The 23,752-nt window shown below is 42.0% G+C and overlaps 1 protein-coding gene across 7 annotated transcripts in view; it reads right to left on the bottom strand.

The window, feature by feature from the left end:
- chd3 (chromodomain helicase DNA binding protein 3) overlaps positions 1 to 23,752 on the bottom strand; it is a 115,173-nt gene that overhangs the window by 39,013 nt on the left and 52,408 nt on the right. For all 7 annotated transcript variants that reach the window (XM_043686918.1, XM_043686916.1, XM_043686922.1 and 4 more), the window contains 11 exons: positions 21,948 to 22,139; positions 19,593 to 19,793; positions 19,221 to 19,358; positions 16,042 to 16,163; positions 13,759 to 13,932; positions 12,403 to 12,544; positions 9,532 to 9,663; positions 7,567 to 7,684; positions 7,298 to 7,422; positions 6,202 to 6,433; positions 3,785 to 3,951 (listed from right to left, as the gene is read on the bottom strand). In XM_043686918.1, coding sequence (XP_043542853.1) covers positions 3,785 to 3,951; positions 6,202 to 6,433; positions 7,298 to 7,422; positions 7,567 to 7,684; positions 9,532 to 9,663; positions 12,403 to 12,544; positions 13,759 to 13,932; positions 16,042 to 16,163; positions 19,221 to 19,358; positions 19,593 to 19,793; positions 21,948 to 22,139 — 1,743 coding nt within the window. The remainder of the gene's footprint in view (positions 1 to 3,784; positions 3,952 to 6,201; positions 6,434 to 7,297; positions 7,423 to 7,566; positions 7,685 to 9,531; positions 9,664 to 12,402; positions 12,545 to 13,758; positions 13,933 to 16,041; positions 16,164 to 19,220; positions 19,359 to 19,592; positions 19,794 to 21,947; positions 22,140 to 23,752) is intronic.

The following is a 23,752-nucleotide window of genomic DNA, read 5'->3' as shown; positions in this document are numbered from 1 at the left end:
GGAGTCAAGGCTCAGACAAGATCATAGTAAATGGAAGAGTAGGCTTGAGGTGCTGGATTCCCTTCTCCAAACTGTTAAGTTATATTTAACTACGGAAGTGTTTGGAAAGGGATAGCAACTGGCCCTCAGCATAGACTACATTAAGAAGTGACCTTGAGGGGACTGATGTACAGGAAGGGATGAGAGTTGTCCACCCTGACATCTTGGGTACCTACCCTGTATTTATTAGCAAGAAGGGCTCAAACTATTGATTGACACAGGTTGAACCATTAACCCCAGAAAATTTGGCATATTAATGGGGTTTTTTAAAAAAAAATTCATTCATTCAGGGGACAAGGGCATCACTGGCTACACCAGCATTTATTGTCCATTCCGAATTGCCTAAAGGGTAGTTAAGAGTCAACCAGATTGCTGTGGTTCTGAAGAGGTCTAATGCAGAGCAAACCAGCTAAGGGTGGCAGATTTTCTCCCCTAAAGAGGGCATTAGTGAACTAGATGGGTTTTTCTGACAATTGGCAATGGTTTCATGGTTTGACTCTTAATTCCAGATTTTTTTTTAAAAAGTGAATTCAAATGCCACCATAGCAGGATTCAAATCTGGGTCCTTAGAACCTTATCTGGCTCTCTGAATTAACTGTCCAGTGATAATACCACTAGGCCGTCACCTCCCCATAGGGGCTGAAGACAAGCCACTGCCTACAAAAAGACAAGGGCTTCCTAACATCCCAGCCAGAGGAGAAAAAGAACAAAAAGCAGATGACTTAGTCATACAGATATACAGCACGGAAACATGCCCCTCGGTCCAACTCGTCCATGCTGACCAGATATCGCAACCCAATCTAGTCCCACCTGCCAGCACCCGGCCCATATCCCTCCAAACCCTTCCTTTTCATATACCCATCCAAATGCCTTTTAAATGTTGCAATTGTACCAGCCTCCACCACTTCCTCTGGCAGCTCATTCCATACACGTACCACCCTCTGCATGAAAACGTTGCCCCTTAGGTCCTTTTTATATCTTTCCCTTCTCACCGTAAATCTACACATTCTAATTTTGGACTCCCCATCCCAGGGAAAAGATTTTGCCTATTTACCCTATCCATGCTCATTATTTTATAAATCTCTTATGGTCACCCCTCAACCTCTGAAGCTCTTGGGAAAACAGCCCCAACCTAGTCAACCTCTCCCTATGGCTCAAATCCTCCAAACCGGGCAACATCCTTGGAAATCTTTTCTGAATCCTTTCAAGTTTCACAACATACTTACGATAGGAAGGAGACCAGAATTGCACACAATATTCCAACAGTGGCCTTCCCAATGTTCTGTACAGCCGCAACATGACCGCCCAATTCCTGTACTTAATGCCCTGACCAATAAAGGAAAGCATACCAAATGCCTTCCTCACTATCCTATCTACTCTAGACTCTATTTTCAAGTAACTATGAACCAGCATTCCAAGGTCTAACCTTGCTAACCAGTCTACCATGAGAAACCTTATGGATCATGTCCACCACTCTGCCCTCATCAATCCCCTTTTTTACTTCTTCAAAAAACTCAATCAGGTTTGTGAGACACGATTTCCAACACAAAGCCATGCTGACTATCCCTAATTAGTCCTTGCCTTTACAAATACATGTAAATTCAGACCCTCAGGATTTCTTCCAACAACCTGACCAGCACAGATGTCATGCTCACCAGTCTATAGTTCCCTAGCTTTTCCTTACCACCTTTCTTAAATAGTGGCACCACGTTAGCCAACCTCCAGTCTTCCGGCACCTCACTTATGTCTGTCGATGACAAATATCTCAGCAAGGGGCCCAACAATCACGTCCTTAGCTGGATCAGAGGGCAGCTCTCTGGTTCTGGTGGTGCTTTTAATTGGAGGATGGCCAATGGGGGAGGGGGGCGGGGTGAGGAGGAGAAGAGACGGTGAGAGGGCAGGCTCTTCATGGTGACCTCAGCTATACAGGTATTGGAATAACCACTGTTGGCTATCACTCTGCACTGCAAACTGAGCTAACCAACCTGACGCATACTCAATTTAGAGGACTGTGAACAAAATGCAAGACACTTTGATTAAATTTGCCTGCGTATCTGCTCTCGTCCTTCTCTCGGATTGTTGGAGTCCTGTAGTACACGCCAAATAAGGCAATTGCTCATTTTTGGTTTTCAAGTTCTACTTGTATGGCTTCATTTGAGGAGCCTTCTAAGACTCAGGCCTCTGAGCTCTAATAGACACCCTAATCAAAATTGTGACACCACCACTTTTTAAAAAATAATCTCTTTGCCCACCTTACATGAAGGTCGTATATTCTAGAATACAGAACTGGAGATTTATAGTGCAGGAAGTGGAGTTGAGGTAGATCAGCAATAATCTTGATGAATACCAAAGGTGGCCTTTCCATAGCCCTCTAAATTCAACACTTTCAAATATATATTCAATTTGCTTTTGAAATCATCACTCTCCCAGGCAACCAATTCCTAACAACACTGAGTAAACAAGCTTCTCCTCACCTCACTTCTAGCTCTCTTGCTGAATTGTGACCCCTAATTACTGACATACCAACTACTGAAAATCTGTCTTTACCTTGTCAAAATTGTTCAGAATTTTGAACTTCAATAAGGTCACCTCTTAATCTCCTCTACTCCAAGGAGAAGAAGCCCAATTTCTCTGATCTTTCCTCGCATTTAATAACCCTCATTTCTGTTATCATTCTAGTCAATCTCCTTTAAAATTAATCTCTCTCCACCACCCCCCACCCTGAGCTTTAACATCCTTCCTTAAATAAGGATTCCAGAACTGAACACAGTACTCCAAATGTGGTACGACCAATGAATTGCAAAGATGTAGCATGTCTTCCTTGCTTTTGTATTCTATGCTTCTACTTATAAACCTAAAGGATCCAATGAGCCCTCTTAAATTGTTTCTACTTGCCTGGTCACCTTCAGAGAATCACACACATGAACAGAGGTTCCCTGCGCTCCTATACTCCCCTCAAAGACATACTATCAAGCCTGTATTGCCTCTACATTTCTTCTACCATAATGCATTACCACACATTTCCCTGCAATGAATTTTATCTGTCATATCTAACCATTTAACCAACTTATCAATGTCCCTCCGAAGTTACTCAGCGTCATTCTTACAGTTCACTATGCTCCTCAGCTTAATATCATCTGCAACATCCATCTCCAATTTGTTTACATTAATCAAAAGAAAGAGTCCCTACTCCAATCCCTAAGGGACATCACTTTCAACTCATCTCCAAACTGATAAATGCACACCTTCATCTACCCTCTGTTTCTTGTGTTTCAAACTTATGGTCTTTGGCTCTAATGCCTCGAGTCAGTTGTGTCTCTCCACAGATGCAGTCCAACTGATTCCTTCCAGTATTCCACATTTCTCAAATCTGCTATATTTGGTTTTTGTATTACCATGATTCCTGATGAAGGGCTTTTGCCCGAAACGCTGATTTTCCTGCTCCTCGGATGCTGCCTGACCTGCTGTGCTTTTCCAGCACCACTCTCATCTCTGGTTTCCAGCATCTGCAATCCTCACTTTTGCCTTTTGTATAACCATGTTGTTTGATTCATATTGCATTCATTTTAGGATATATACAGTTCATGGAAGTCATTTCAGATAGATACAGAGAGGGGGTTGTTATTGCACTGTGAGGCAGTACATCTGATAGATTGACTGAGGTACAGAAGTGAACCACTAGTGGTATTACTTTGTATCATACATTGCTCACACTTTCCAACCCAATTTCGTCAGCCTTGTTTACCTTGTCCTCCTCCCGGACAACATACTGAGCCACTTTGAAGGAGGTGAGGTATTCATTCATACTTTGTATATCTGTGTCCTCTGTTGCATCCTGGTTCCTATCTAGCAGTCGATCAATAGCAGCCCCATCATAGTGGATAACACTGCTGTCTTCATCCTTATTATCACCTGCAAATACATAGAATGAGAGAGCATGAGTCACCTGAGAATTTACACTTTCAGAGATGATGGTAACAACAGTGGATACTGCAGTGGAGCCAAAGCAGAAACAAATGTATTGATCTATACACACTAGGACAACCCAGGTCAGGTTCCTAGCCCACACTTGCAGCAAGGACACTGAGGATATCATTTATAAAAAAAAGGTGCCAAATGAAACTTTCATTTGTTCCATGTGACTCAGGTGACCGAGGTGGTAAGATGGCAGTATTATGGATTAAGTAGAATAGCAATAATTGGATACATTTCTTGCCAAAAAAAGTCAAAGATCTCTGAAAAGAAAGGCTTCAGCAGGGAAATGCTGCATTTGCAAAGGATACAATCTGGGCAAGAGAGAGATGTTGCCAAGTGACAAAGGCCTTTGCCCCCTTTTTCTTCAAAATGCTTCATCTCAAAGTTTGAGTTGAAAAGTCACTGGGAAATGACATCATATGTTGAAAGTTAATAAATGGGAATTCAAAATCTACACTGCTGTATCCAGAAAAGCAACTTTGGCCATCCATGACTGATTAAAGAAGAAATCTCAGTATCAACAGTTCACATGGAATCAACTTCAACTGCAGACCAGCATTTGGGACAATCTGAACAATTGTTGTGCCTGAATTTAACTGTTACTTGGCCAAAGTACTTTTGAGATAACATCCAGCAGATGTTGTGTTATTTCCTCAAAATGGAAGTGGGAGGATGTGGAGGCAGGGTGATGTGTTTTTTCCCTCCCTCCCGGAAGAGAAGCTGTATTTGATTGTATCTTTTGTTAATAACCTTTACTGGAGTAAGTTGATTGCAATAAATTAGTCACTTGTTATTAAAGGAATTTTGTTGACGTATATCTGACTTATATAGCTCATCATTAAACATCTGATATATAAAATTTGACAATAATCTTTCTTTTTGTGAATTTGATCATCTTCAGCTGTTCCATCAACAATCTTCCCTCCATCATAACATCAGAAGTTGTGGACCTTCACTGATGATTGCACAATGTTTGGCAACATTCTCAGATACTGAAGCAGTCCATGCCCAAATGCAACAAGACCTATACAACATCAACTTTCCACTTCAGCCCAATAGTCAACATTTACACCATACAAGGTGCGAGGCAATGACCATCCCCAACAAGAGGGAATCTAATCATTGCCCTTGATGTTCAATGGCTTCACCATCGTGAAATCCCCATCATCAATATCCTGAAAAGGTATCACGGAGTACAAATTGAACTGGACTAGTTATAAAAAAAACTGTGGCTACAAGAACAAGTCCGAAACTAGGAATTATGCAGTGAGTAACTTACATCCTGACAAAGCCTGTTCGCCATCCATAAGGCGCAAGTTAGGAATATGATGGATTACTCCCCACTTGCTTGGATAGGTGCAACAACGCTAAAGAAACTTGACACCATTCAGGACAAAGCAGACCAGACAAGACTGCAGCCAAATCCACAAACATCCACTCCTTCTACCACCAAAACTCCATCTTGTACCATCTACAAGATACACTGCAGTAATTCACCACAAATCCTTAGACAGTGATTATGGGTTTGGAAGGTACTATCATCCAGAAGGATAAGGGCAAAAGACACATGGTAATAACAGAGCCTTTAAAGTTCACCTCCAAGCCAGTCAGTATCCTTACTTGGAAATACATTGGTATTCCTTCAGTGTCACTAGGTCAAACTCCTGGAACTCTCTATCCATTGGCAGGGGCCCATCTACAGCAGATAGGCGACAATAGTTCATCACCACCCTCCAGAGCAACTAGGGGATTCACAATGAATGCTGGCCCATTAAAATTAATAATAAACTGCAATAAATGGAGTGGGTCAAGGAAAGGATCAATTCATCCCCAAATTGGTCACAACAGCTGTTGCAGATTTTGCACGAAGGAAACCCAAGTCATCACAGAGCACCTCTCCTGTCTTAGTCCTTGTCGTTTCTTAGTTTTCCAGCTCCCACTGTATTGAATTCTACAGCACAGAAAATACCTTCCTCATTTCATCATCTCACCCCATCAGCACACCCTTTTATTGCTTTCGCATTATATTTATCCAACGTCAACATTAAATATATATTAGCACTTCTCATCTCAACCACCCTTTCTACAAGAGGAGACTTCACCACATCAGTTCAGCTTCTTCCTTTCTCCCTGACAACTAACTCCACTGCTATGTTTAAGGTTGGATTTTCTCTTCAATCTGCTTACCTTCAGTATCTCCTTTGAAGAGTTCTTCTGTGCCAAACTTGAGGATATCATCCAACTCCTGCTTGGTCATGCTACCAGTCTTGGAGCCCAGGCCAGGCCGAACCACCAGGTGAGTCAGCATCATTTTACGTTTAGCCACTTGTGTGATTCGCTCCTCTACAGAGGCGCGAGTGACAAAGCGGTAGATCATCACTTTATTTGCCTGACCAATGCGGTGAGCTCTGCTAAAGGCCTGAAGTACGAATACAGAAATGGGAGGAATGAAGAGATGGGTATGTGAATCAGGAGCATCAACACAGGACTAAGTAAAGTTCAAACTAAGTTCAAAACACCAGTCATTCCAGAAATTAGGAGGGGCCATTCAGTCCACTGCACCAGCTGGCGTTCAATTAGATTGGATGCAATTTACAGAAGGCCCTCGATTATCCGAAGGATGTGGACGGGGAGTATTTCATTCAGTTAATCGACTGCTGTATAGTAGTTTAGCCAAGCATCGGGACCTTGCAATCTCATTCAGATAATCCGAAATTTGGATAAATAAATGCCAGATAATCAAGGTTCCTCTGTAGTTGCTTGGCTCCTCACCTTGATACTCTTATCCAATGAAAGGACGTCTTTAAATTTTCAATTAACCCTGTCAGATCCACAATGTATTTTTTTCAGGAGTGTGAGGGAGGAGTTATTGTTCAGATTCCACTTCCTTGTGTTTTACAGAGTGCTTCTAACAACACCCCTGAATTGGCTGGCTCAAATGTTTAAGTTTTGTCCCCTGGTCTGGACTCCTCTATTCCAGAAGACCATACCAACATACCTAAACTACTAGATAACTCAATTGCACCACTCCTTAATCTTTTATATTCAAAACTTGATCACACAGATACAATGTAGAATAAATTTAAAGACTCAGTGTTCAAAGCTACTTTTGAATGCCCACAATCTCAGCACTGGATTGATCTGCCCAGTTCTTTCTTACGGTCCCTATGGCATTAAAAAAAAAGGTGAAACCTAGACAAGACATGTCTAGACGGATTTGCTTGCGACAAACAGCCTGCCTCCTGCCCTCAACCCCACCACTGATATTATTCTTGTCTCTCACCTGGATGTCATTGTGGGGGTTCCAGTCTGAATCAAAGATGATAACTGTGTCAGCTGTGGCTAAGTTAATTCCAAGCCCCCCAGCTCTAGTTGACAACAGGAAGCAAAACTGCAGAGCTCCCGGAGCTGAGAAAAGGCAAATAAATAGTGTAATTGAGCAGAGGGAGAAAAGGCGGTGGGGGGGGGAGAGAGAGAAAGAAAGTGTTAACTCTGCATTTGTGGGAAAAAAAAAGCACAAAAATCTTCAAGGATTGTCTCTGCCACACTCACCATTGAATCGGTCGATAGCTTCCTGCCTCATTGCACCAGTGACACTTCCATCAATCCTTTCATACTTGTAGCCCTCATAGTCCATGAAGTCTTCCAATAAATCCAACATTTTAGTCATCTAAGGAAAAGGCAGCGTATAAGGGTGGTAGTACAGGGAATGTGATAACTTTGAGAACAAAGTCCAGTTTAAAAAAGCTTGAAAGGGTGTGATCTATGTAAATGTCAGGGTGCCATGAGTTAATTCAGAGCTTGATGTGGTATTCACATAGTACATTTCATGATGTTTGCATGACAATGTGGAGTACAGAATCCCTTGCACATTCATGTGGCACTTATGCATGCCAAGACACATTGTGTGGCTTTTTCACACAGCATGTAGCTAATGAAGTGTGGCAGATGTGAGACGTGGGCTTTCAGTATGTCAGACAGCCATTCAGCCCATCCAATCCATGCAAGGTCAGCGACATGTAACGATCGTGAAGTGTTATCTTCTGTATTTTTGATTGTCAAGAAGAAGAAACAAAAAGAGGGAGGGTTTTGAAACCAAAGGACTGTGAAAGTAATTGCTGCACTTTATAAAAAGAAATTATTGAAATTCATACATGGTACTTCAACTGCTACCTTGATCAAGTGGTGGGGATGTGGTTTGTAAATGGCTGAGCATCACTGTGCGCTTGCAGAGTGCAATTCAGTCAAAAACAAGTAGCTAATTGTTTTGGGTAACCGTGACTGGTCATGGATGCCAAAGGTCATCACCCGGACAGCAACTCTCCAATTAGTTCCTGGAGAGACAAACAGCTTATGCATATGCAAATGACAAAGGCAGAAGCTCTCGGGCCTCTGGAAGGATAGGTGGTCTGTCTCCCACTCTGGTAAGAAAATCCGATGGTAAAGGAAATCCAGTTGCTTCTTCTATCAGTTGTGTGTTGTTACCTTTAACCAGTCAAATTTCATAATTGGTAAATCAGTTGCTCAGTGTCTCATGTGATACAGAGAAAGGACCTGAAGGACAACCTTGGAGAACGAAAGGAAACAGAAGGAATATTTCTCTGAACCCTGAGGGCATGCACAATTCAGTTGTTTTCTCAGTATGTTTTGCTCCTCCATTAAACGCTACTTTTTTTTCTTCATCTGCCATGCGCATTAGGGGATTTTTAGAAGCGAATTAAAGTTTTAACACAGAGCTTTAATGTCAACAGTTCATATTGTTCAACTATGGTTAGCATCTATTTATTTGTAATACATAGCAGTTCTTGTTTAGTACAGAAACTGGTTAAGTACAGGTTCATGTTGTCTGTTCAACAAAGTCTCTCAGGCAGGTAACTGGGGATTTTGACGACCTTTATAAAATTTAACTTTTATGGCAACTCTGGAATTAGGAGGGGCTTGCCTTCCAGCATGCTACTCCAATGAGGCCTAACATACTAAAACAGCAGGATTTTCTTTTGACATGTCATTAGCTAAATTATTAAATTCTAGGAAGATCCTTATTCATTATTCCCAGCCAAATCACAAATGTTATCATGTTATTATTCTACTCGAAGTATTGACCAGATCAATTCTGCAGTTAAGATATTTTCACTCATCTATCACCTCCCAATTTGCCGACTCAATTCAGATTCTGAACAGTCCAGCACTAAGGTGGTGAACTAAGCTCCAAGACACTCAGCAGCAACATGCACTAGTATCGGATGAAGTCAAGATGGACTTCAAATCATCTCCAACAGGTCATATTCTGAACAAGAGTGCCCCCACCCCATCTTTCATTGATGTGGTGTTGCACTGCATAGCTGGAAAGTGAACAGCTTAGTGGGAACATAGAAATTAACCATATCACCCATATGACAGTAGAACTGGCGGAACAAATCAGAAGGTTTGGCTCTAAGTACTAATATGAAAAGTGAGCATTGAAGACATGAGCCATCTGAGAAAATCTCAGCACCCTAAGCCTGAGAGTTGCTGTACCTGAGAAAATATCAGCACCCTGTGGCCCTGGGCTTTCAGTTTCTTCAGCATCTTCTGGAGGAGCGTTAACTTTCCTGATGACTTGATCAGCCCACTGCCTTCATACGCACCATTAGGCAACTTTGCAGACTCCTGCAGCAGAGGAAAACAAAGCAGCAGAGTCAGAACAGACCTCTAATCGTATCAGTGCTGAGTTACAACATCAAAATTAACAGAATTGCTAATGTTCACCATACCTTATTAGCTTCTGTACCCTTTTAGTAAAAAGCTCCCAGCACCAGAGTTTTCTCCCGCCACCCATTCCAGAAGGGTATGTATTCTGATTTCTTGCCCAAGAGCCTAAGCAACACGAATGGCCTAGACAGCATAGGAGAGTGGGGAGGGTAACACATCAGAAACTGTTCTCCCTCCCCACAATACCACAACTGAAATAATTATCTGATCATAAGATTGTTATTGAGGGACTCTGCAGTTTTATTTTAAATTCTACTGCTTACATTTCTGCACTAAACTTCTCCATTTCCTGTTGTGGCCAAATTGTATCAATTTCCCAAAGAAAATGCACCAAATTCTCACACCAACCATAGGATCATGCACTCTCTCTCCTCATCAACCCATGTTCAATGTTCTGGTCTGTCTGCTGTCTACTTATCAGTGATAGTTCAGGACTGTTCACAGCACTCCAGAGGAAACTAGGTGCAGCACAGGAAGGACATACTGGCAGGAGCAGATGAGACAAGGATTCAAACAGTGATGTAAATCTGGATTACGCTCCATTGAGTACAGAAAATTAAGGAGTGATCTACTCAAAATGTTAGAGAATAAAAATGACTCCATTCAGTTATAGAGAAAAACTACCATCTGAGGTAGGGAAGGTAAAAGTGTCTAGAACATGAGACAGAACTTTAGAATTTGAGCCAGGTTGTTGAGAGACGATGCCACAAAGTGAAGCAGAAATCTAGAACTCTTACCCAAAAAAACCTGTTGAGAGGGAAATTATATGAAATAACATCATCCATTGAGCCCTTTCAGTCTAATCCACCGTCGAATAAAATTGTTGCTAATTCGTTTGTGTTTTGAATTCTACATCTCCAATTATCTTCAACAACCTTTGATCCCTTCATCTAAAGTGAATCTACCCATGTCTGCCAACAGCACGTTTTCAATTCCCACATTAACCGAGTTGACCATTAAAAGGTCTCTGCTTCTCCCCCTTTCCCTGAGGTGCGATGACCTGGAGGTCAAACTACCCATTATTTTTCTCTAATGAGATCAGCCCTGTGGTCCTCTCGGACTATAGCAACTTTGCCTTTGTAACAACCTCTGAAATGTTTCTAAGACAACAACCACACATCCACCATCTCCTGGAGGCAGAGTTTCAAAGTCCCACAACCTTTAAAGAAATTACCCTCATCATTGTCTTGAAAGAATGACCCCTTTGTTTCGAAACAGTGTCCATTAGTTCTGAACTCATTCATAAAAAGAAACATCCTTTTCCACAAGTTAATGCCAACATTCAGGATCTTATAGACTTCAATAAAGTTGTCTCTCACTCAAGCTCCAGTGGAAACAAACCCAGCATGGGACATTAACACGTCACGTGAATGGGTGAATAGGTGACAGTTGAGATTCAACTTGGGAAAGTGTGAGGTGATGCATTTTGGTCATAAGAACACAAAAGTCAATACAAAGTAAAGGGTACAACTCTAAAGAGCAAGGATGTCATGTGAACTTGTATAAGACACTTATCACGCCTCAGCTGGAGTGCTGTGTACAGGTGTGGGCACCACATGATACGAAAGACACGAATGCATTGGAGTATACACAGAAGTGATTTACTAGAATTGCTCCAGGTAAGAAACCTTAGTTAGGAGGATAGATTGTAGTAGTTGGGGCTGATCTTCCCAAAACAAATATTCAGAGACAGAGACAATCTCATTGAGATTTTCAAAATCACAAGCGGGCTGGACAGAGTAGATACAACAAAGCCACCTCCTCTTGTAAAAAGAGGGGTTCAGATTGAAAGTGGTGTGCAGACAAAGCAAAGTTAGTGTGAGGAAACTTTTTCCCCCACCATAGTGGCTCATTAGGGTATGAAATACACAACCTGGAAACATGTGGAGGGAGGTTCAATGAGGCATTCAAAAGTGCATTGGATGGTCTTTTTGGATATTAAATGGTACACAGTGACACAGGAAAAGGGTAGGAAACTGGCACGAGGGCGGCACGGTGGCACAATGGTTAGCACTGCTGCCTCACAGCCCCAGAGACCGGGGTTCAATTCCTGCCTCAGGCGACTGACTGTGTGGAGTTTGCAGGTCAGGTGAACTGGCCATGCTAAATTGTCCGTAGTGTTAGGTAAGGGGTAAATGTAGGGGTATGGGTGGGTTGCGCTTCGGCAGGTCAGTGTGGACTTGTTGGGCCAAAGGGCCTGTTTCCACACTGTAAAGTAATCTAAAATCTAATCTAGAGAGAGAGTTTGGTGCTTCCCTCATAAGACAGCTTGCTCATTCTAGAATCAATCTGGTAATCCTCCTCTGAATTTCCTCAATGTTCATACAATGTTGCTTAAATAAGGAATTAAAACTGCACAAAGTATTCAAGATGCAGTTTGACCAAAACCCTATGTTTTACTTCAGTTATGTTCAATGTCTCTGGTGTTAAAGGATAGCATTCCATTAACATTAACCTCTTTCACGCTTTTAAAGAGCCTCAACTAAAACTAACTACTGCTTGGCACAGTTGCCTTTCATGGACACCAGGAAATAAAACCCTCTCATTATTGGCTATATATTTGTTAAGATCCTAGTCAGTGGAATGCAGGCCACCAAGTTGGGACTGAGAAAGAAACATACCAGAGTGATCACCTACCATGGCAGCCACAGGGAAGAGATAAGGATGGTTACAACATTTCTTCAGATCCATCATAATATTCAGCAATGACACCTGATTTCCACCACCTTTCGAGTTCAGCGCATCAAAGTTTCTTGTCAGAATAAATTTGTAGTACTTTCTGAAAAATAGTATAGAGATTTTAGATAAGGCAGCACTTCTTCCTACTCTTCATTACCTCATCACCTCTTCCCCAGGTGGCAGCTAAAAGGAACTGGAGTACATTACTTTTTAAAGAAGCTAAGTGGAGGTTTCACCAAATAGGGAACTTGAATACAGTTATTTCTGAGAGGGGCAATACAGGAATGAAAAGACATGAGTACAAGAGTCACACTACCTCACCAAAGCTAAGAATTAGAAAATTCGCTGTGACACACAAGTGAAACAGATTCCACTCGTGATCAATTAGGGTCGGTTAGATATTTCTTAAATCAACCTATTTTATTGCACACTTCTGGCGTTGGTGGGACTTGAATCTAGTCTCCTGGTCCACTACCAATGCACCACACGAGATCCTCCCTTAATGTCAATAAGCAAAAATAAAACAAGCATCTGGATCAATATTCAGCCTCATTGAGGGCTCGAGTGATATCAAAGCCCCTGCTCGTTTGTTTGTACTTCTTGAGAAAGTTACAAGGCTGGGAAGATAAAATAAAGTGGAAAGACTAGAGAAGTTTTAAAATACTTGGCAAAAAGAAAAAGCACTTATAAACAAAAATAAAAATGGAGCCAGCTGCTACAAAGGGCAGTGGAAACACCTTCAATACCTTTCAAGAGAATCATTAAATACTTGAAAGAGCAACATTTCCCAGACTGTAGGTGGAAAATAACTGAGCTCTTTTCAAGAATGTCACCATAAACCCAATGGGCCAAATGATCTCCTTCTATGCTCTATAGTAGGAATAGATGAATATGCATTCACACTTCACAAGCCCAGTTTTGAAATAAAATTGAAGCTGTAATATCCAATGCTGTACCAGAAACTGATCACGAAAGCCAAAAGCTGATTGGAAAGCCAAGTGGAGTGAGTACACCTCTTCCAGAAAGCCTCCAGCCCAGTTTCAGCAGGGACAGATTTACAGATTCAGGATGCACTTATGGCACAAGTTTAGCATCAATGTAAAGGGAAGCTATTTCACATTGGTAACAGAGAGAGATATGAGGTCAACTAGGAAGAAAGTCAACGATGGACTAAATACAGCCCCTGGATGGAAGGAATTGGATAAGTTGAATGGGTTTCACACTCCAGAATGTTCACTCCACCCGCCAGTAAGAATCTTGTCCCGAAAGTAAAGGATACCACTTAGGACAAAGGCCTAGCTAATGATTACTTACTTCTGCATCGTACTCAACTCCACACGCACAATCAGTTCTGTCTTGGATGGCATATTCTTGAAAACATCAGTTTTAAGGCGTCGAAGCATGTGGGGACCAAGGAGATCATGGAGCTTCTTGATCTGGTCTTCTTTTGAGATGTCAGCAAATTCTTCAAGGAAACCCTCTAGGTTACTGAAAAAGAAAGGGAGTGAGAGCCAAGCTTTGGGTGGTCACTCAACCAACAGGACTTGAATCTTCTCTAGCTGTTCAAGCTGTTGCACCATTAACAATACCAATTGTATAATACCAATATAGTGCCTTTGTGACTTCAAAGTTCCCCAAAAGACTTCAGAGTTTCAAACTTTGTTTTTAGTTTCTAAATTTCATTTAGTGACATGAAGGTAGGTGACCTAATGCATGATCAAAGAGGGAGCAGTTAAGATGTAGCTTATTGAAGGAGGAGATGAGTTTATAAAGGGAATTAGAGTATTTAACTGATGGCGATGGTGGTGCCGAATGCCCAGATTGCACAGGAGTCCAGAGTTGCTAACTGAGGGAGTTAATTAAACCTGAAACTCCCAGAAGTATTTCAAATCACTAGCATTCAACTACAGGCAGAAAGTCCAAAAGAGCCAGAAGGAAGGGTGAGATGCAGATTTAGACTGGTGCAGCTCCAGCACAGTGCTGAGACAATGTTGCATCGTCAGCTAAAGGAAATTACGAGGCTAAAGCAGTATTCTGCATTTCATTTAATTGAGAGAGATATTTTCCCCCTAAATTGATGTAATTTGAGACTATTTGAAGCACACATTATGTTCCCATTTTATGCAGTAACATCTACAGTCAACAGGGGTTTTTCCTTTAGAAAACTGCACAAATTAGTTTGTTCTTCAATGCCATTTTCCAGCCTTCTCCCCACAACCCTTACCAACCAAGAATCTTTCTAGCTTGGTCTTAAGTGTAACGATAAGCTGCTAAATATCATCAGGGCAAGGATAGATTAGCTGCCTAGCAAAAGAGAATGGGGATAAAGCCTTTTACAGCATTGAGTTCCACAGATTCATCACCCTCTGGCTGAAGAAGCTCCTCTTATCAGTTCCAATGGGTTCTCCTTTCACTCTGAGGCTATGCCCTCAGGTCCTATTTTCTTCAACTAGTCAAAAGATCATCTCAAGTCCACTCTATCCAAGCTTCTCAGTATTCTGCAAGATTCAATATGATCCCCTCTCATCCTAAAACTCCAATCATTACAAAGCTCTCAACCGCTCCTCAACAACAGCTCAACCCTCCTTACAAATGGGGCCCAAAACTGCACACAATATTTCAAATGCAGTCTCTGACCAGAGCCTTAGCAGTATAGATCTGCTCTTGCTTAAAATTAGTGTTAACATTGCATTTGCCTTCCCAACTGCCAACTGAACTAGTATGTCAACCTTAAGAGAATCCTGAACTAGGACTGCCAAGTCACTTTATGCTTCAGATTGCAGAAGCCTTTCCCCACTTAGAAAATAGTCTATGCCTCTATTCTTCCTACAAAAGTGTGCAAAGTAATCTCTCACTTTCCAACATTGGACAAAAAAGTGACAGATGGAATACACTCTCCTAGCCTTTCCAAATCCTTCTGTAACCGCCCCACTTCCTCAACTATCAGTCTAGCCACCTATCTTGCATCATCTGTAAACTTAGCAACAATCCTCAGTTCTTCTGCCCAGACCATTAAATGTATAACAAGAATAGTTTTCTGTACCGCCTCCTTCTGCATTGCAGCCAATCGATCCGTGCCAGCACCTTACCCTTGATCTTATTTAGCAGCCCCCTGTGGCATCCTTGTCAACATTGACCTAAGTGGATAACTTGATGGCCAAGGAATGGTCTCGTCTGCCCTCTCAAGTAGGGAAACACAGCTAATATTAATGTTTCCAATGGTTCTGAATACCAACATCTCGTAAGGTTTTACTTTTATTTTAAACATACCTTTACAGGTGTGAAATATTACAAGTGCTTATTCTTTCAAATGAATAATAAAAAAAAGGATTCTCAACAGATGTCACCGCACGAATCCAATTTGAACAAAGAGCAGAGCTCACACCGATGCAAGGAATTTTGCAAAAGAAAAGAAAATCACTAACAAAATTTGGTTAATATCACATTGCGATTTGTGACAGTTTTTCTTAAGAATTACAACAGAACTACACTTTATAACCAATGAAGCTTCCTTTTGCAAAAAAAAAAGCCCCAAATTCCCAAATGTGGAAGGTCAAAAGTCCCTCCTGCCCCTGCCATTTTTAAAGTGGCACTTACTTGAAACGGTCAGGCGTGAGAAAGTTGAGCAAATGGAAGAGTTCTTCTAGGTTATTTTGAAGTGGTGTTCCTGTCAGCAACAACTTCCAGTCAATCTTATAAGCGTTCAACACTCTGAAAAACTGAATCATTATTAAGTCAGCACGATCATCAGGATGTCTGTGTTACCTCAATTTGCAAGTTCTCAGAGCTCAATACATGGCTCTAAGGAGCAAAGAAAGTAACTTATAGCAGGCAAGCCCAGACTTTGACTTGGCCGTAGAACTCTGAAGCAAAAATGGTTGTAGGTTCAATTCTGCCTCCAGAGACTGTAACAAATGATCCAGGCTCATATTCAGTTTTTTAAAAAAAAAATTCAATTGCGTTACATGGGAGTCACTGGCCGGCCAGCATTTATTGCCCAGCCCCCCAGTAAGGAGGGAGCTGTGTACTATTGGAGGGTGCCATCTTTCAGGTGAGGTGAGGCGAGGCGAGGTGTAAACTCAATATCCTGGTTGCTTTCAGATGGTCTGTTTTTTTTTGCAAAGAAAAGGACAGGAGGTATTGCCCCAGCCATCTGACCGAACACATCTTTCAGCTGATGGGCAGCACGGTGGCTCAGTGGTTAGCACTGCTGCCTTGCAGCGCCAGTGATCCGGGTTCAATTCCTGCCTCAGGCAACTGTCTGTGTGGAGTTTGCACATTCTCCCAGTGTCTGCGTGGGTTTCCTCTGGGTGCTCCGGTTTCCTCCCACAGTCCAAAAATTAGATTAGATTAGATTACTTACAGTGTGGAAACAGGCCCTTCGGCCCAACAAGTCCACACCGACCTGCCGAAGCGTATACCACCCAGACCCATACTCTTACATTTACTCCTTCAGCTAACACTATGGGCAATTTAGCATGGCTAATTCACCTAACCTGCACATTTTTGGATTGTGGGAGGAAACCAGAGCAAAAAATGTGCAGGTTAGGTGAACTGGCCATGCTAAATTGCCCGTAGTGTTTCCTGAAAGGGTAAATAGATCAGGGTGGGTTGCGCTTCGGTGGGTCGGTGTGGACTGGTTGGGCCGAAGGGCCTATTTCCACACTAAGTAATCTAAATCTAATCTAATCTAATCTAATCACTGGACTGGGTTGTCTGGCCATCAGCATACAAACTTGTTTCTGGGAGTTTGTTGTATTCACTGTTGTGGGAAGGTGTGTACGCTTCTGTACAAAGCTGCACACCACTGGGGGACGCTGACAGGTACTGCACAAGTCACCTTCTGACTTCGAAGGATTTTTTCAGTGACTCACCGAGTCACTCAGTTGGGAAGTAGGGATGAACTACAAATTCGCCTTCAAAAATATCACTCATCCCACACACAGCTATGCAGTGGTTATGTTAGCAGACTAATGTAATCCAGAGGTTTGCAGGAATAATTGAGAATTTAAGTTCAAGCTCCTCTGTAACAGCATGAGGATTTATATTGTGCTCTTAATGTTTGAAAATAAACTGAAGAAATAACCATGAAACTACTAGATTATTGCAAAATCTACACTTGGTCAGAAGCGTGAGGTCTTGTACAACGGTTAGGTTTTAAGCAGTCTCCTTTGTTTATTCTTTCACGGGCTGCAGGCATCAGCATGTCATTCAATCCCAATCTTTAATGCTGAGAGAATGGGGAGGAGAAACAAACAGACAGACATGTGAATAGCAGAAGAAAATGGCCTTCCAAAAGTCACCTTGCAGGTGTTATTTTCTGGTTAGAGACTAAAATCTTTAGATAGGAAAGAGAACTGGAGGATGCTGAAAGGAATCATTACCAGAAAGGGCCTTGCTACTAGAAGATGGTTACGCTTCTGAGGGAAACTGCTTCCAAAACAGACAGTGAGCTTTACAACTTAATGAAACAAGAAGTGAGCCTGATGGAGGCTGGATGTTACAGGCAGTTCCCAGATTGCTAAAAGGTTCCGTTCTGGAGTCCATCTGCAAGTCGATGTGTACACAATGCAGGGCAACATAAAGGAATTGTTAGTGCAGGAAATGTTCAAATGTCAGTATTTAAAATTATATCCCAGTATGAGATCATGTTCATAAGTTGGATGTCTTTAAATCAGGAACCCCCTGTACTTTACTTTTGTTAGTTACAGTACAAGTCTCAAAATGTGTAACTTTGTCAGGCAGCAGTACTGCCTGACAGCACCAGGGAACCAGATTCAATTCCACCCTCGGGCAACTGTGTGTGGACTTTGCACATTCTCACGTCTGCATGGTTTTCTTTCAGGTGCTGTAGTTTCTTGCTGTACAGTCCAAAGATGTACTGGTTGAGTGAACTGGCCACACTAAATGGCCTGTAGTATCCCAGATGGATTAACCATGGGAAATGCACGACTACAGGGACAGCAGAGGAGGTAGGCCTGGGTGGGATGTTCTTCGGAGGGTTGGTGTGGACTCAATGGGTTGAACGGCATGTGGGGATTCTACGTAGCATTCTCTTTTGAATTGGCAAATGGGAATTCAGCGCTTTAGAAGTTAGGGGTCTTCATGGAGGTCAGAATACGTCAGGGTTTGTAGATGACACCAGACGCTTGCTGACCTGAATGACTTGACTACATTCTGAAATGGCCAAGCTGGACACTCAGTTACCAACTCTACCATCATAACGTCGAAAGAGGAATAAACATCAGCCATGCCCACAACCACGGAATGAAGTGTTGAGCCAGGGTGGTCACTACCAGAATTAAAGGACTCAATTAAAACAAAAGCTCTCTCATTTAGGGATCACAAAGTTTAGGAAGAAATTCAAGACAGTACTTAGCAGGTTTTGGAGAAGATTTGTAGCTCAGGTTGAGGCTCTGGGTGTAAGTTTGCTCGCTGAACTAGAAAGTTCGTTTTCAGACATTTCGTCACTGTACTAGGTAACATTAGTGAGCCACCAGTGAAGCCTTCAGAGACTCAGTGATGTTACCTAGTATGGTGACAAACGTCTGAAACGAACCTTCCAGCTCAGCAAACAAACTTACACCCAGAGCCTCAAATCTTCTCCAAAACTTGCTAATTACGGTCTTGAAATTCTTCCTACACTTCATTGTGATCCCTAAATGAGAAAGCTTTTGTTTAAATAGAGTCCTTACACAAAAAGAGATGCTAAGAAACATAGATGTTATAAATACAAAGTTGACATAACAGGATAGAGGATGCCCATTTGATCCCACCTTGGATTGGTTGTTCTTCAGTCTGTGTGCTTCATCTACCACTAGACAGGCCCATTTAATGGAGCTCAGAGCTGCCTGGTCAATGGTAACCAGCTCATAGGAGGTCAATAAAACATGAAACTTCACTTGTGCCTGACTCTACAAAAAAAAAATACAACATTAGTTAGAACAGCTTAGGATACTTTCAAAACGGTCCCTTTTCCAGTTTAAGTTGTTTTCAGGTTATGCCCAAAGCCCAACCCAAAGTCAAATGATCCTGCGTAAATCTCCAGTGTATGCACTGGGCCCTACAGTCACTGAACACACGAACTCAATACCGGTACCTAGCCCCGGGATACCCAGCACTAAAATTTCTAAACTTTGAAGGCTTACCCTGATTTTGACAGCTCGCTTGCTGACTTTGACTGCATTGTCATCAAAACAAAACTCATTTTCCCGAATGACAGCACGGCTGTCTTTGTCTCCAGTGTAAGTCACCACATAGAAATCTGGAGCCCACATCTCAAACTCACGTTCCCAGTTTATGATGGTAGACAGAGGAGCACTGACCAGGAAGGGGCCACTCGAATGTCCCTGAGGAGACAAAAGATGATCAATTGTACAAATAAACTGCTTGTATTCATACGGTTACATTAACAGAACAACAGTGCCAAGTGACTTGCTGAAAAGGTGCAGATCAACTGATAGGTATTCAAAGCTCAGAGCCCAACCAGGTCACCAATGGTGGAATGACAGAAAATGGGAGAGATATCAGAGGTATAAGGATTTGGGTGCAGAGCTGGAAGAGATTATAGGGGAAGAGGACAGCAAGGACTAGGAAGAGTTTGTTTCTATATTTAAAGATGTTAACAGATCAGGAGCCAACGCCAGTTAGCAAGTACAAAGCTGATTGGCAAAAGGAACTGGGTATGAAGGAGGATATGGGACAGAATTTTGGATGAGCTGAAACTTTTATAGATGGTTTTTGCAAGGTTTGTAGCTCAGATTGAGGTTTAGGGTGTAGGTTTGCTCGCTGAGCTCTAGGTTTGATATCCAGACATTTCATTACCTGGCTAGGTAACATCAGTGGCGACTTTCAGTGAAGCGAAGCTGTTGTCTCCTGCTTTCTATTTATGTTTGTTCTGGATGGGTCCCATCCAGGACAAATATATAAATAGAAAGCAGGAGACAACAGCTTCACTTCACTGAAGGTCGCCACTGATGATGTTACCTAGCCACGTAATGAAACGTCTGGATATCAAACCTAGAGCTCAGCGAGCAAACCTACACCCCTTTTACAGATGGTAGCTGAAGATGTCTGATAGCAGGCTAAATGACCAGATAGGATTTCAAACCCATTCTTTTCCACTGGGAAGCACCAAAAAAATCTGTGAAAGTATCCTACTGTGTCCCCATCACTTTGGGAATTCACACTAAACTGAGCTTTTAAATTGTAAAAGATGCCAATTTTAGAAACAGATGTAGAATTTTGAGCAAGTATAATTCTGGGCTGCTGACTTGCTATCCTATTTCAGATGAAGTAGATATTCAATTTTCTGCAATGGAGATCCACTTATCCTACAGGAGGTCATTTCAAATCCAAAACGCCCCACTCTGAGAAGGTGGAGAACAATCCAATTGTACTCAAAATGTATAACTAATCAGTCCAGTTGGAATGGTGGACAAAATCCAGAATGCCCAATGGAGATGGAGTAAGAAAATGCACCATTTCCCAACGTGGAACTGGAATTCTCAAGAGCCTGGCAACCTGGAAATTTCCTCCAATAACTAGCAATTAAATTCTAAATGACCTCAACAATATTTTAAAATTACATAACCCTTCAATATGAAAACACTCCCTAAGGCATCATCAGACAAAGTTTGACGCTCGGACTGAGCGTTCTCAGGACCAGCTGACCTGTGATTTTCAAAATAAAACAAAAGTGTGAATCTAAAGAGACAAAGCATAGCATAGTGATAATTCACTGGCTTAACCTCCCAGAGGACCAAGCTAATGCTCTGGAGACACTGGGTCAAACCGCACCAATGGGATTCAACTAATAAATCTGGGATATAAAAGGCAGTCTCAAATATTGACCAAGAAGTTATCAATTGTCTTAAAAATCCCTCTTGCCATTATGAATGGCATTTAGGCAAAACAGATTTCCTCTCCATCTGACCTACAATGTGAATGACTCTCATTTGCCCTCTGAAATGGCCTGGCAATCCACTCAGTTCAAAAGGAAAGATGGATGGACAACAAATGTTGGCCTTACCCAATGATGCCACATTGCATGGGAAAATAAATTGGAAAAATCCGTTAATCTCACAGTGGCAATGCAGGTAGCTTCCCAATACCCTGTCTGCTCAAAACACTAACCCCAAATACAAACACTATTCTGGGGTTGCTAGCATCATTCATTCCAACGCTGTGGCATTGGAATAATTCACAGGGCCACATCTGTAAGAGGATGCAAGTCAACTATATTGACATGAGACTGGACTCGCACAGGTTCAAGCGATGATGATTTTGGCTTTGCTCCATAAAAAAGGGCATCAATGAAAGACCACTATTTTCTTACCTTTACAGCTTTGCAGTTACTGATCTTTGATGATTCAATTAATATACTTCTCCAGATGAATAGTCCAAGCCTTGGTACAGCAACTTCATGCCTCTTGAAATACACTACCACGCTCCTACTCTTAGCACAACATAATCAGACTTACTGAGTTTAGGTTGCATTTTACCTCTTTGTATAGAGAATACAAGAAGACAATGGTCTGTATGGTCTTTCCCAGTCCCATCTCATCAGCGAGGATAGTGTCAGTGCCCTGCGCCCAGGAAAAGCGCAGCCAGTTTAGTCCCTCCAGCTGGTACATGTGCAAAGTTCCACCAGTGACCGTGATGAAGTCTGGCTGGACTTCATATTTAATTGTTGGCTGCAGGGAAAAAGACAATGAAAGAGAAACAAATTATGCAACCTTCAGACAAAAAGCACAGCGCTGGAATGACACAACGTGACGGCTTTTGTGGCAAGGTGGGGGCTAATAAAGTAAAAAACGTCAGAACTTTGCCTTTTAGAAATAATTCATTTGTAACCTTTCATAATCTCCCAAGTCCCAAAGTCCTATACTGTCAATGAAATACTTTTAAAGGGTGACCAATGCTACAACTCACCGAAGTGACTTACATAGCTTCTTCCAAACCCTCAACCACTTCCATTTAGAAAGATAAGAGCAACAGATAAATGGGAACACCAGGTGCTGCAAGTTCCTCTCCAAGTTACTCACAATCCTAATTTGAAATTATATCACCATTCCTTCAGCCACTGGGTCAAAATGCTAGAATTCTGTTCCTAATAGTAATGTGGGTGTGTCTACACCAGATGGATTTCAGTGGTTCAAGGCACTCACCACCACTTTCTCAAGGGCAATTAGGGATGGCAAAAAAATGCTAGTGCAGCCACAGATACCCTTCTCTGGTAAGCGAAAAAAAACACAAACAGTCCAGTCCATTTTTGCAAGGTCCCCACAACTGTGTGTGAAGTTTGCACATTCTCCCAGTGTCTGCATGGGTGCTCTCTCTTGGTGCTCCAGTTTCCTCCCACAGTCCAAAGACATGCAAGTTAAGTGGATTAGCCATGCTAAAATTACCCAATGTTCAGGAATGTGTAGGTTTGATGTGTAGCCACAGAAAATGCAGGGTTATAAGGATGGGGTGGGGAGGGGGTGTGGGGGTTAGGTCTGGATGGGACACTCTTCAGAGGGTCGGTGTGGACTTGTTTGGCCTGTTTCTCCACTGTGGGGATAAGTAGCAGTGAAGGACCAGGTTCATGTTTTGCTGGTGTTGCTGAAAAGAGCCATTTTGGCGGGGTACTGGGAAAATTTTTATTCTCTAAAATATCTAAAATAATCTTATGTCTGAACAGGATGGATGCAACTTCCATTTAACTTAGGAGCACGATTTCCTCAATACAACACCAATGTTTTTTTTGTGCTCAAGTCTTTGGTGTGAAACTTGAACCAACAAGCTACTAACTCAGAAGCAAGGATGCCACCCATTGGAGGAACATGCCAGCCAAGTTGAGTCAGGAAACAAGAAAAAACACTTAAGGAAGTTGGATTGTTGGGGCTTACTAAAAACACAATGGTGGTGGCATTTAGGAATACGAACAGGAATTGACATTGGGAAATTTTAAAAAGGAATTTTGGGGAGTCCTAGATCAAATACCAAATAAGAAGTGAATGGTAAAGTAACAGTTATGGAGGACCTCAATTATCAGGAAGGCCATTAAATCTAGTAGCAAGACGGACTGAAAAGACATTTGACATTAGTTCTGGAATTAAATAGAGGAATAGAACATGGTGAAGGCAAAAGTGTCACTTCATCCGGTAGAATGTTGGCTTCAAATCAGAAGCTTGGAATCAAAAGCCTGACAGTGCAGTACTGGTACTAGACGGTCACTGGTGCTGGCTTAAGATATTCAGTTGTGTGATTATAGAGTACAACACAACGCCAAAGACTGCAGGATAATCCCCAACATTGACATCAA

Source organism: Chiloscyllium plagiosum, unplaced genomic scaffold (genome assembly GCF_004010195.1).
Source record: "Chiloscyllium plagiosum isolate BGI_BamShark_2017 unplaced genomic scaffold, ASM401019v2 scaf_52, whole genome shotgun sequence".
NCBI classification, from domain to species: Eukaryota; Metazoa; Chordata; class Chondrichthyes; order Orectolobiformes; family Hemiscylliidae; genus Chiloscyllium; species Chiloscyllium plagiosum.
Note: the sequence above shows the minus strand (reverse complement) of the source record. Positions and strands in the feature narration are given on the sequence as shown.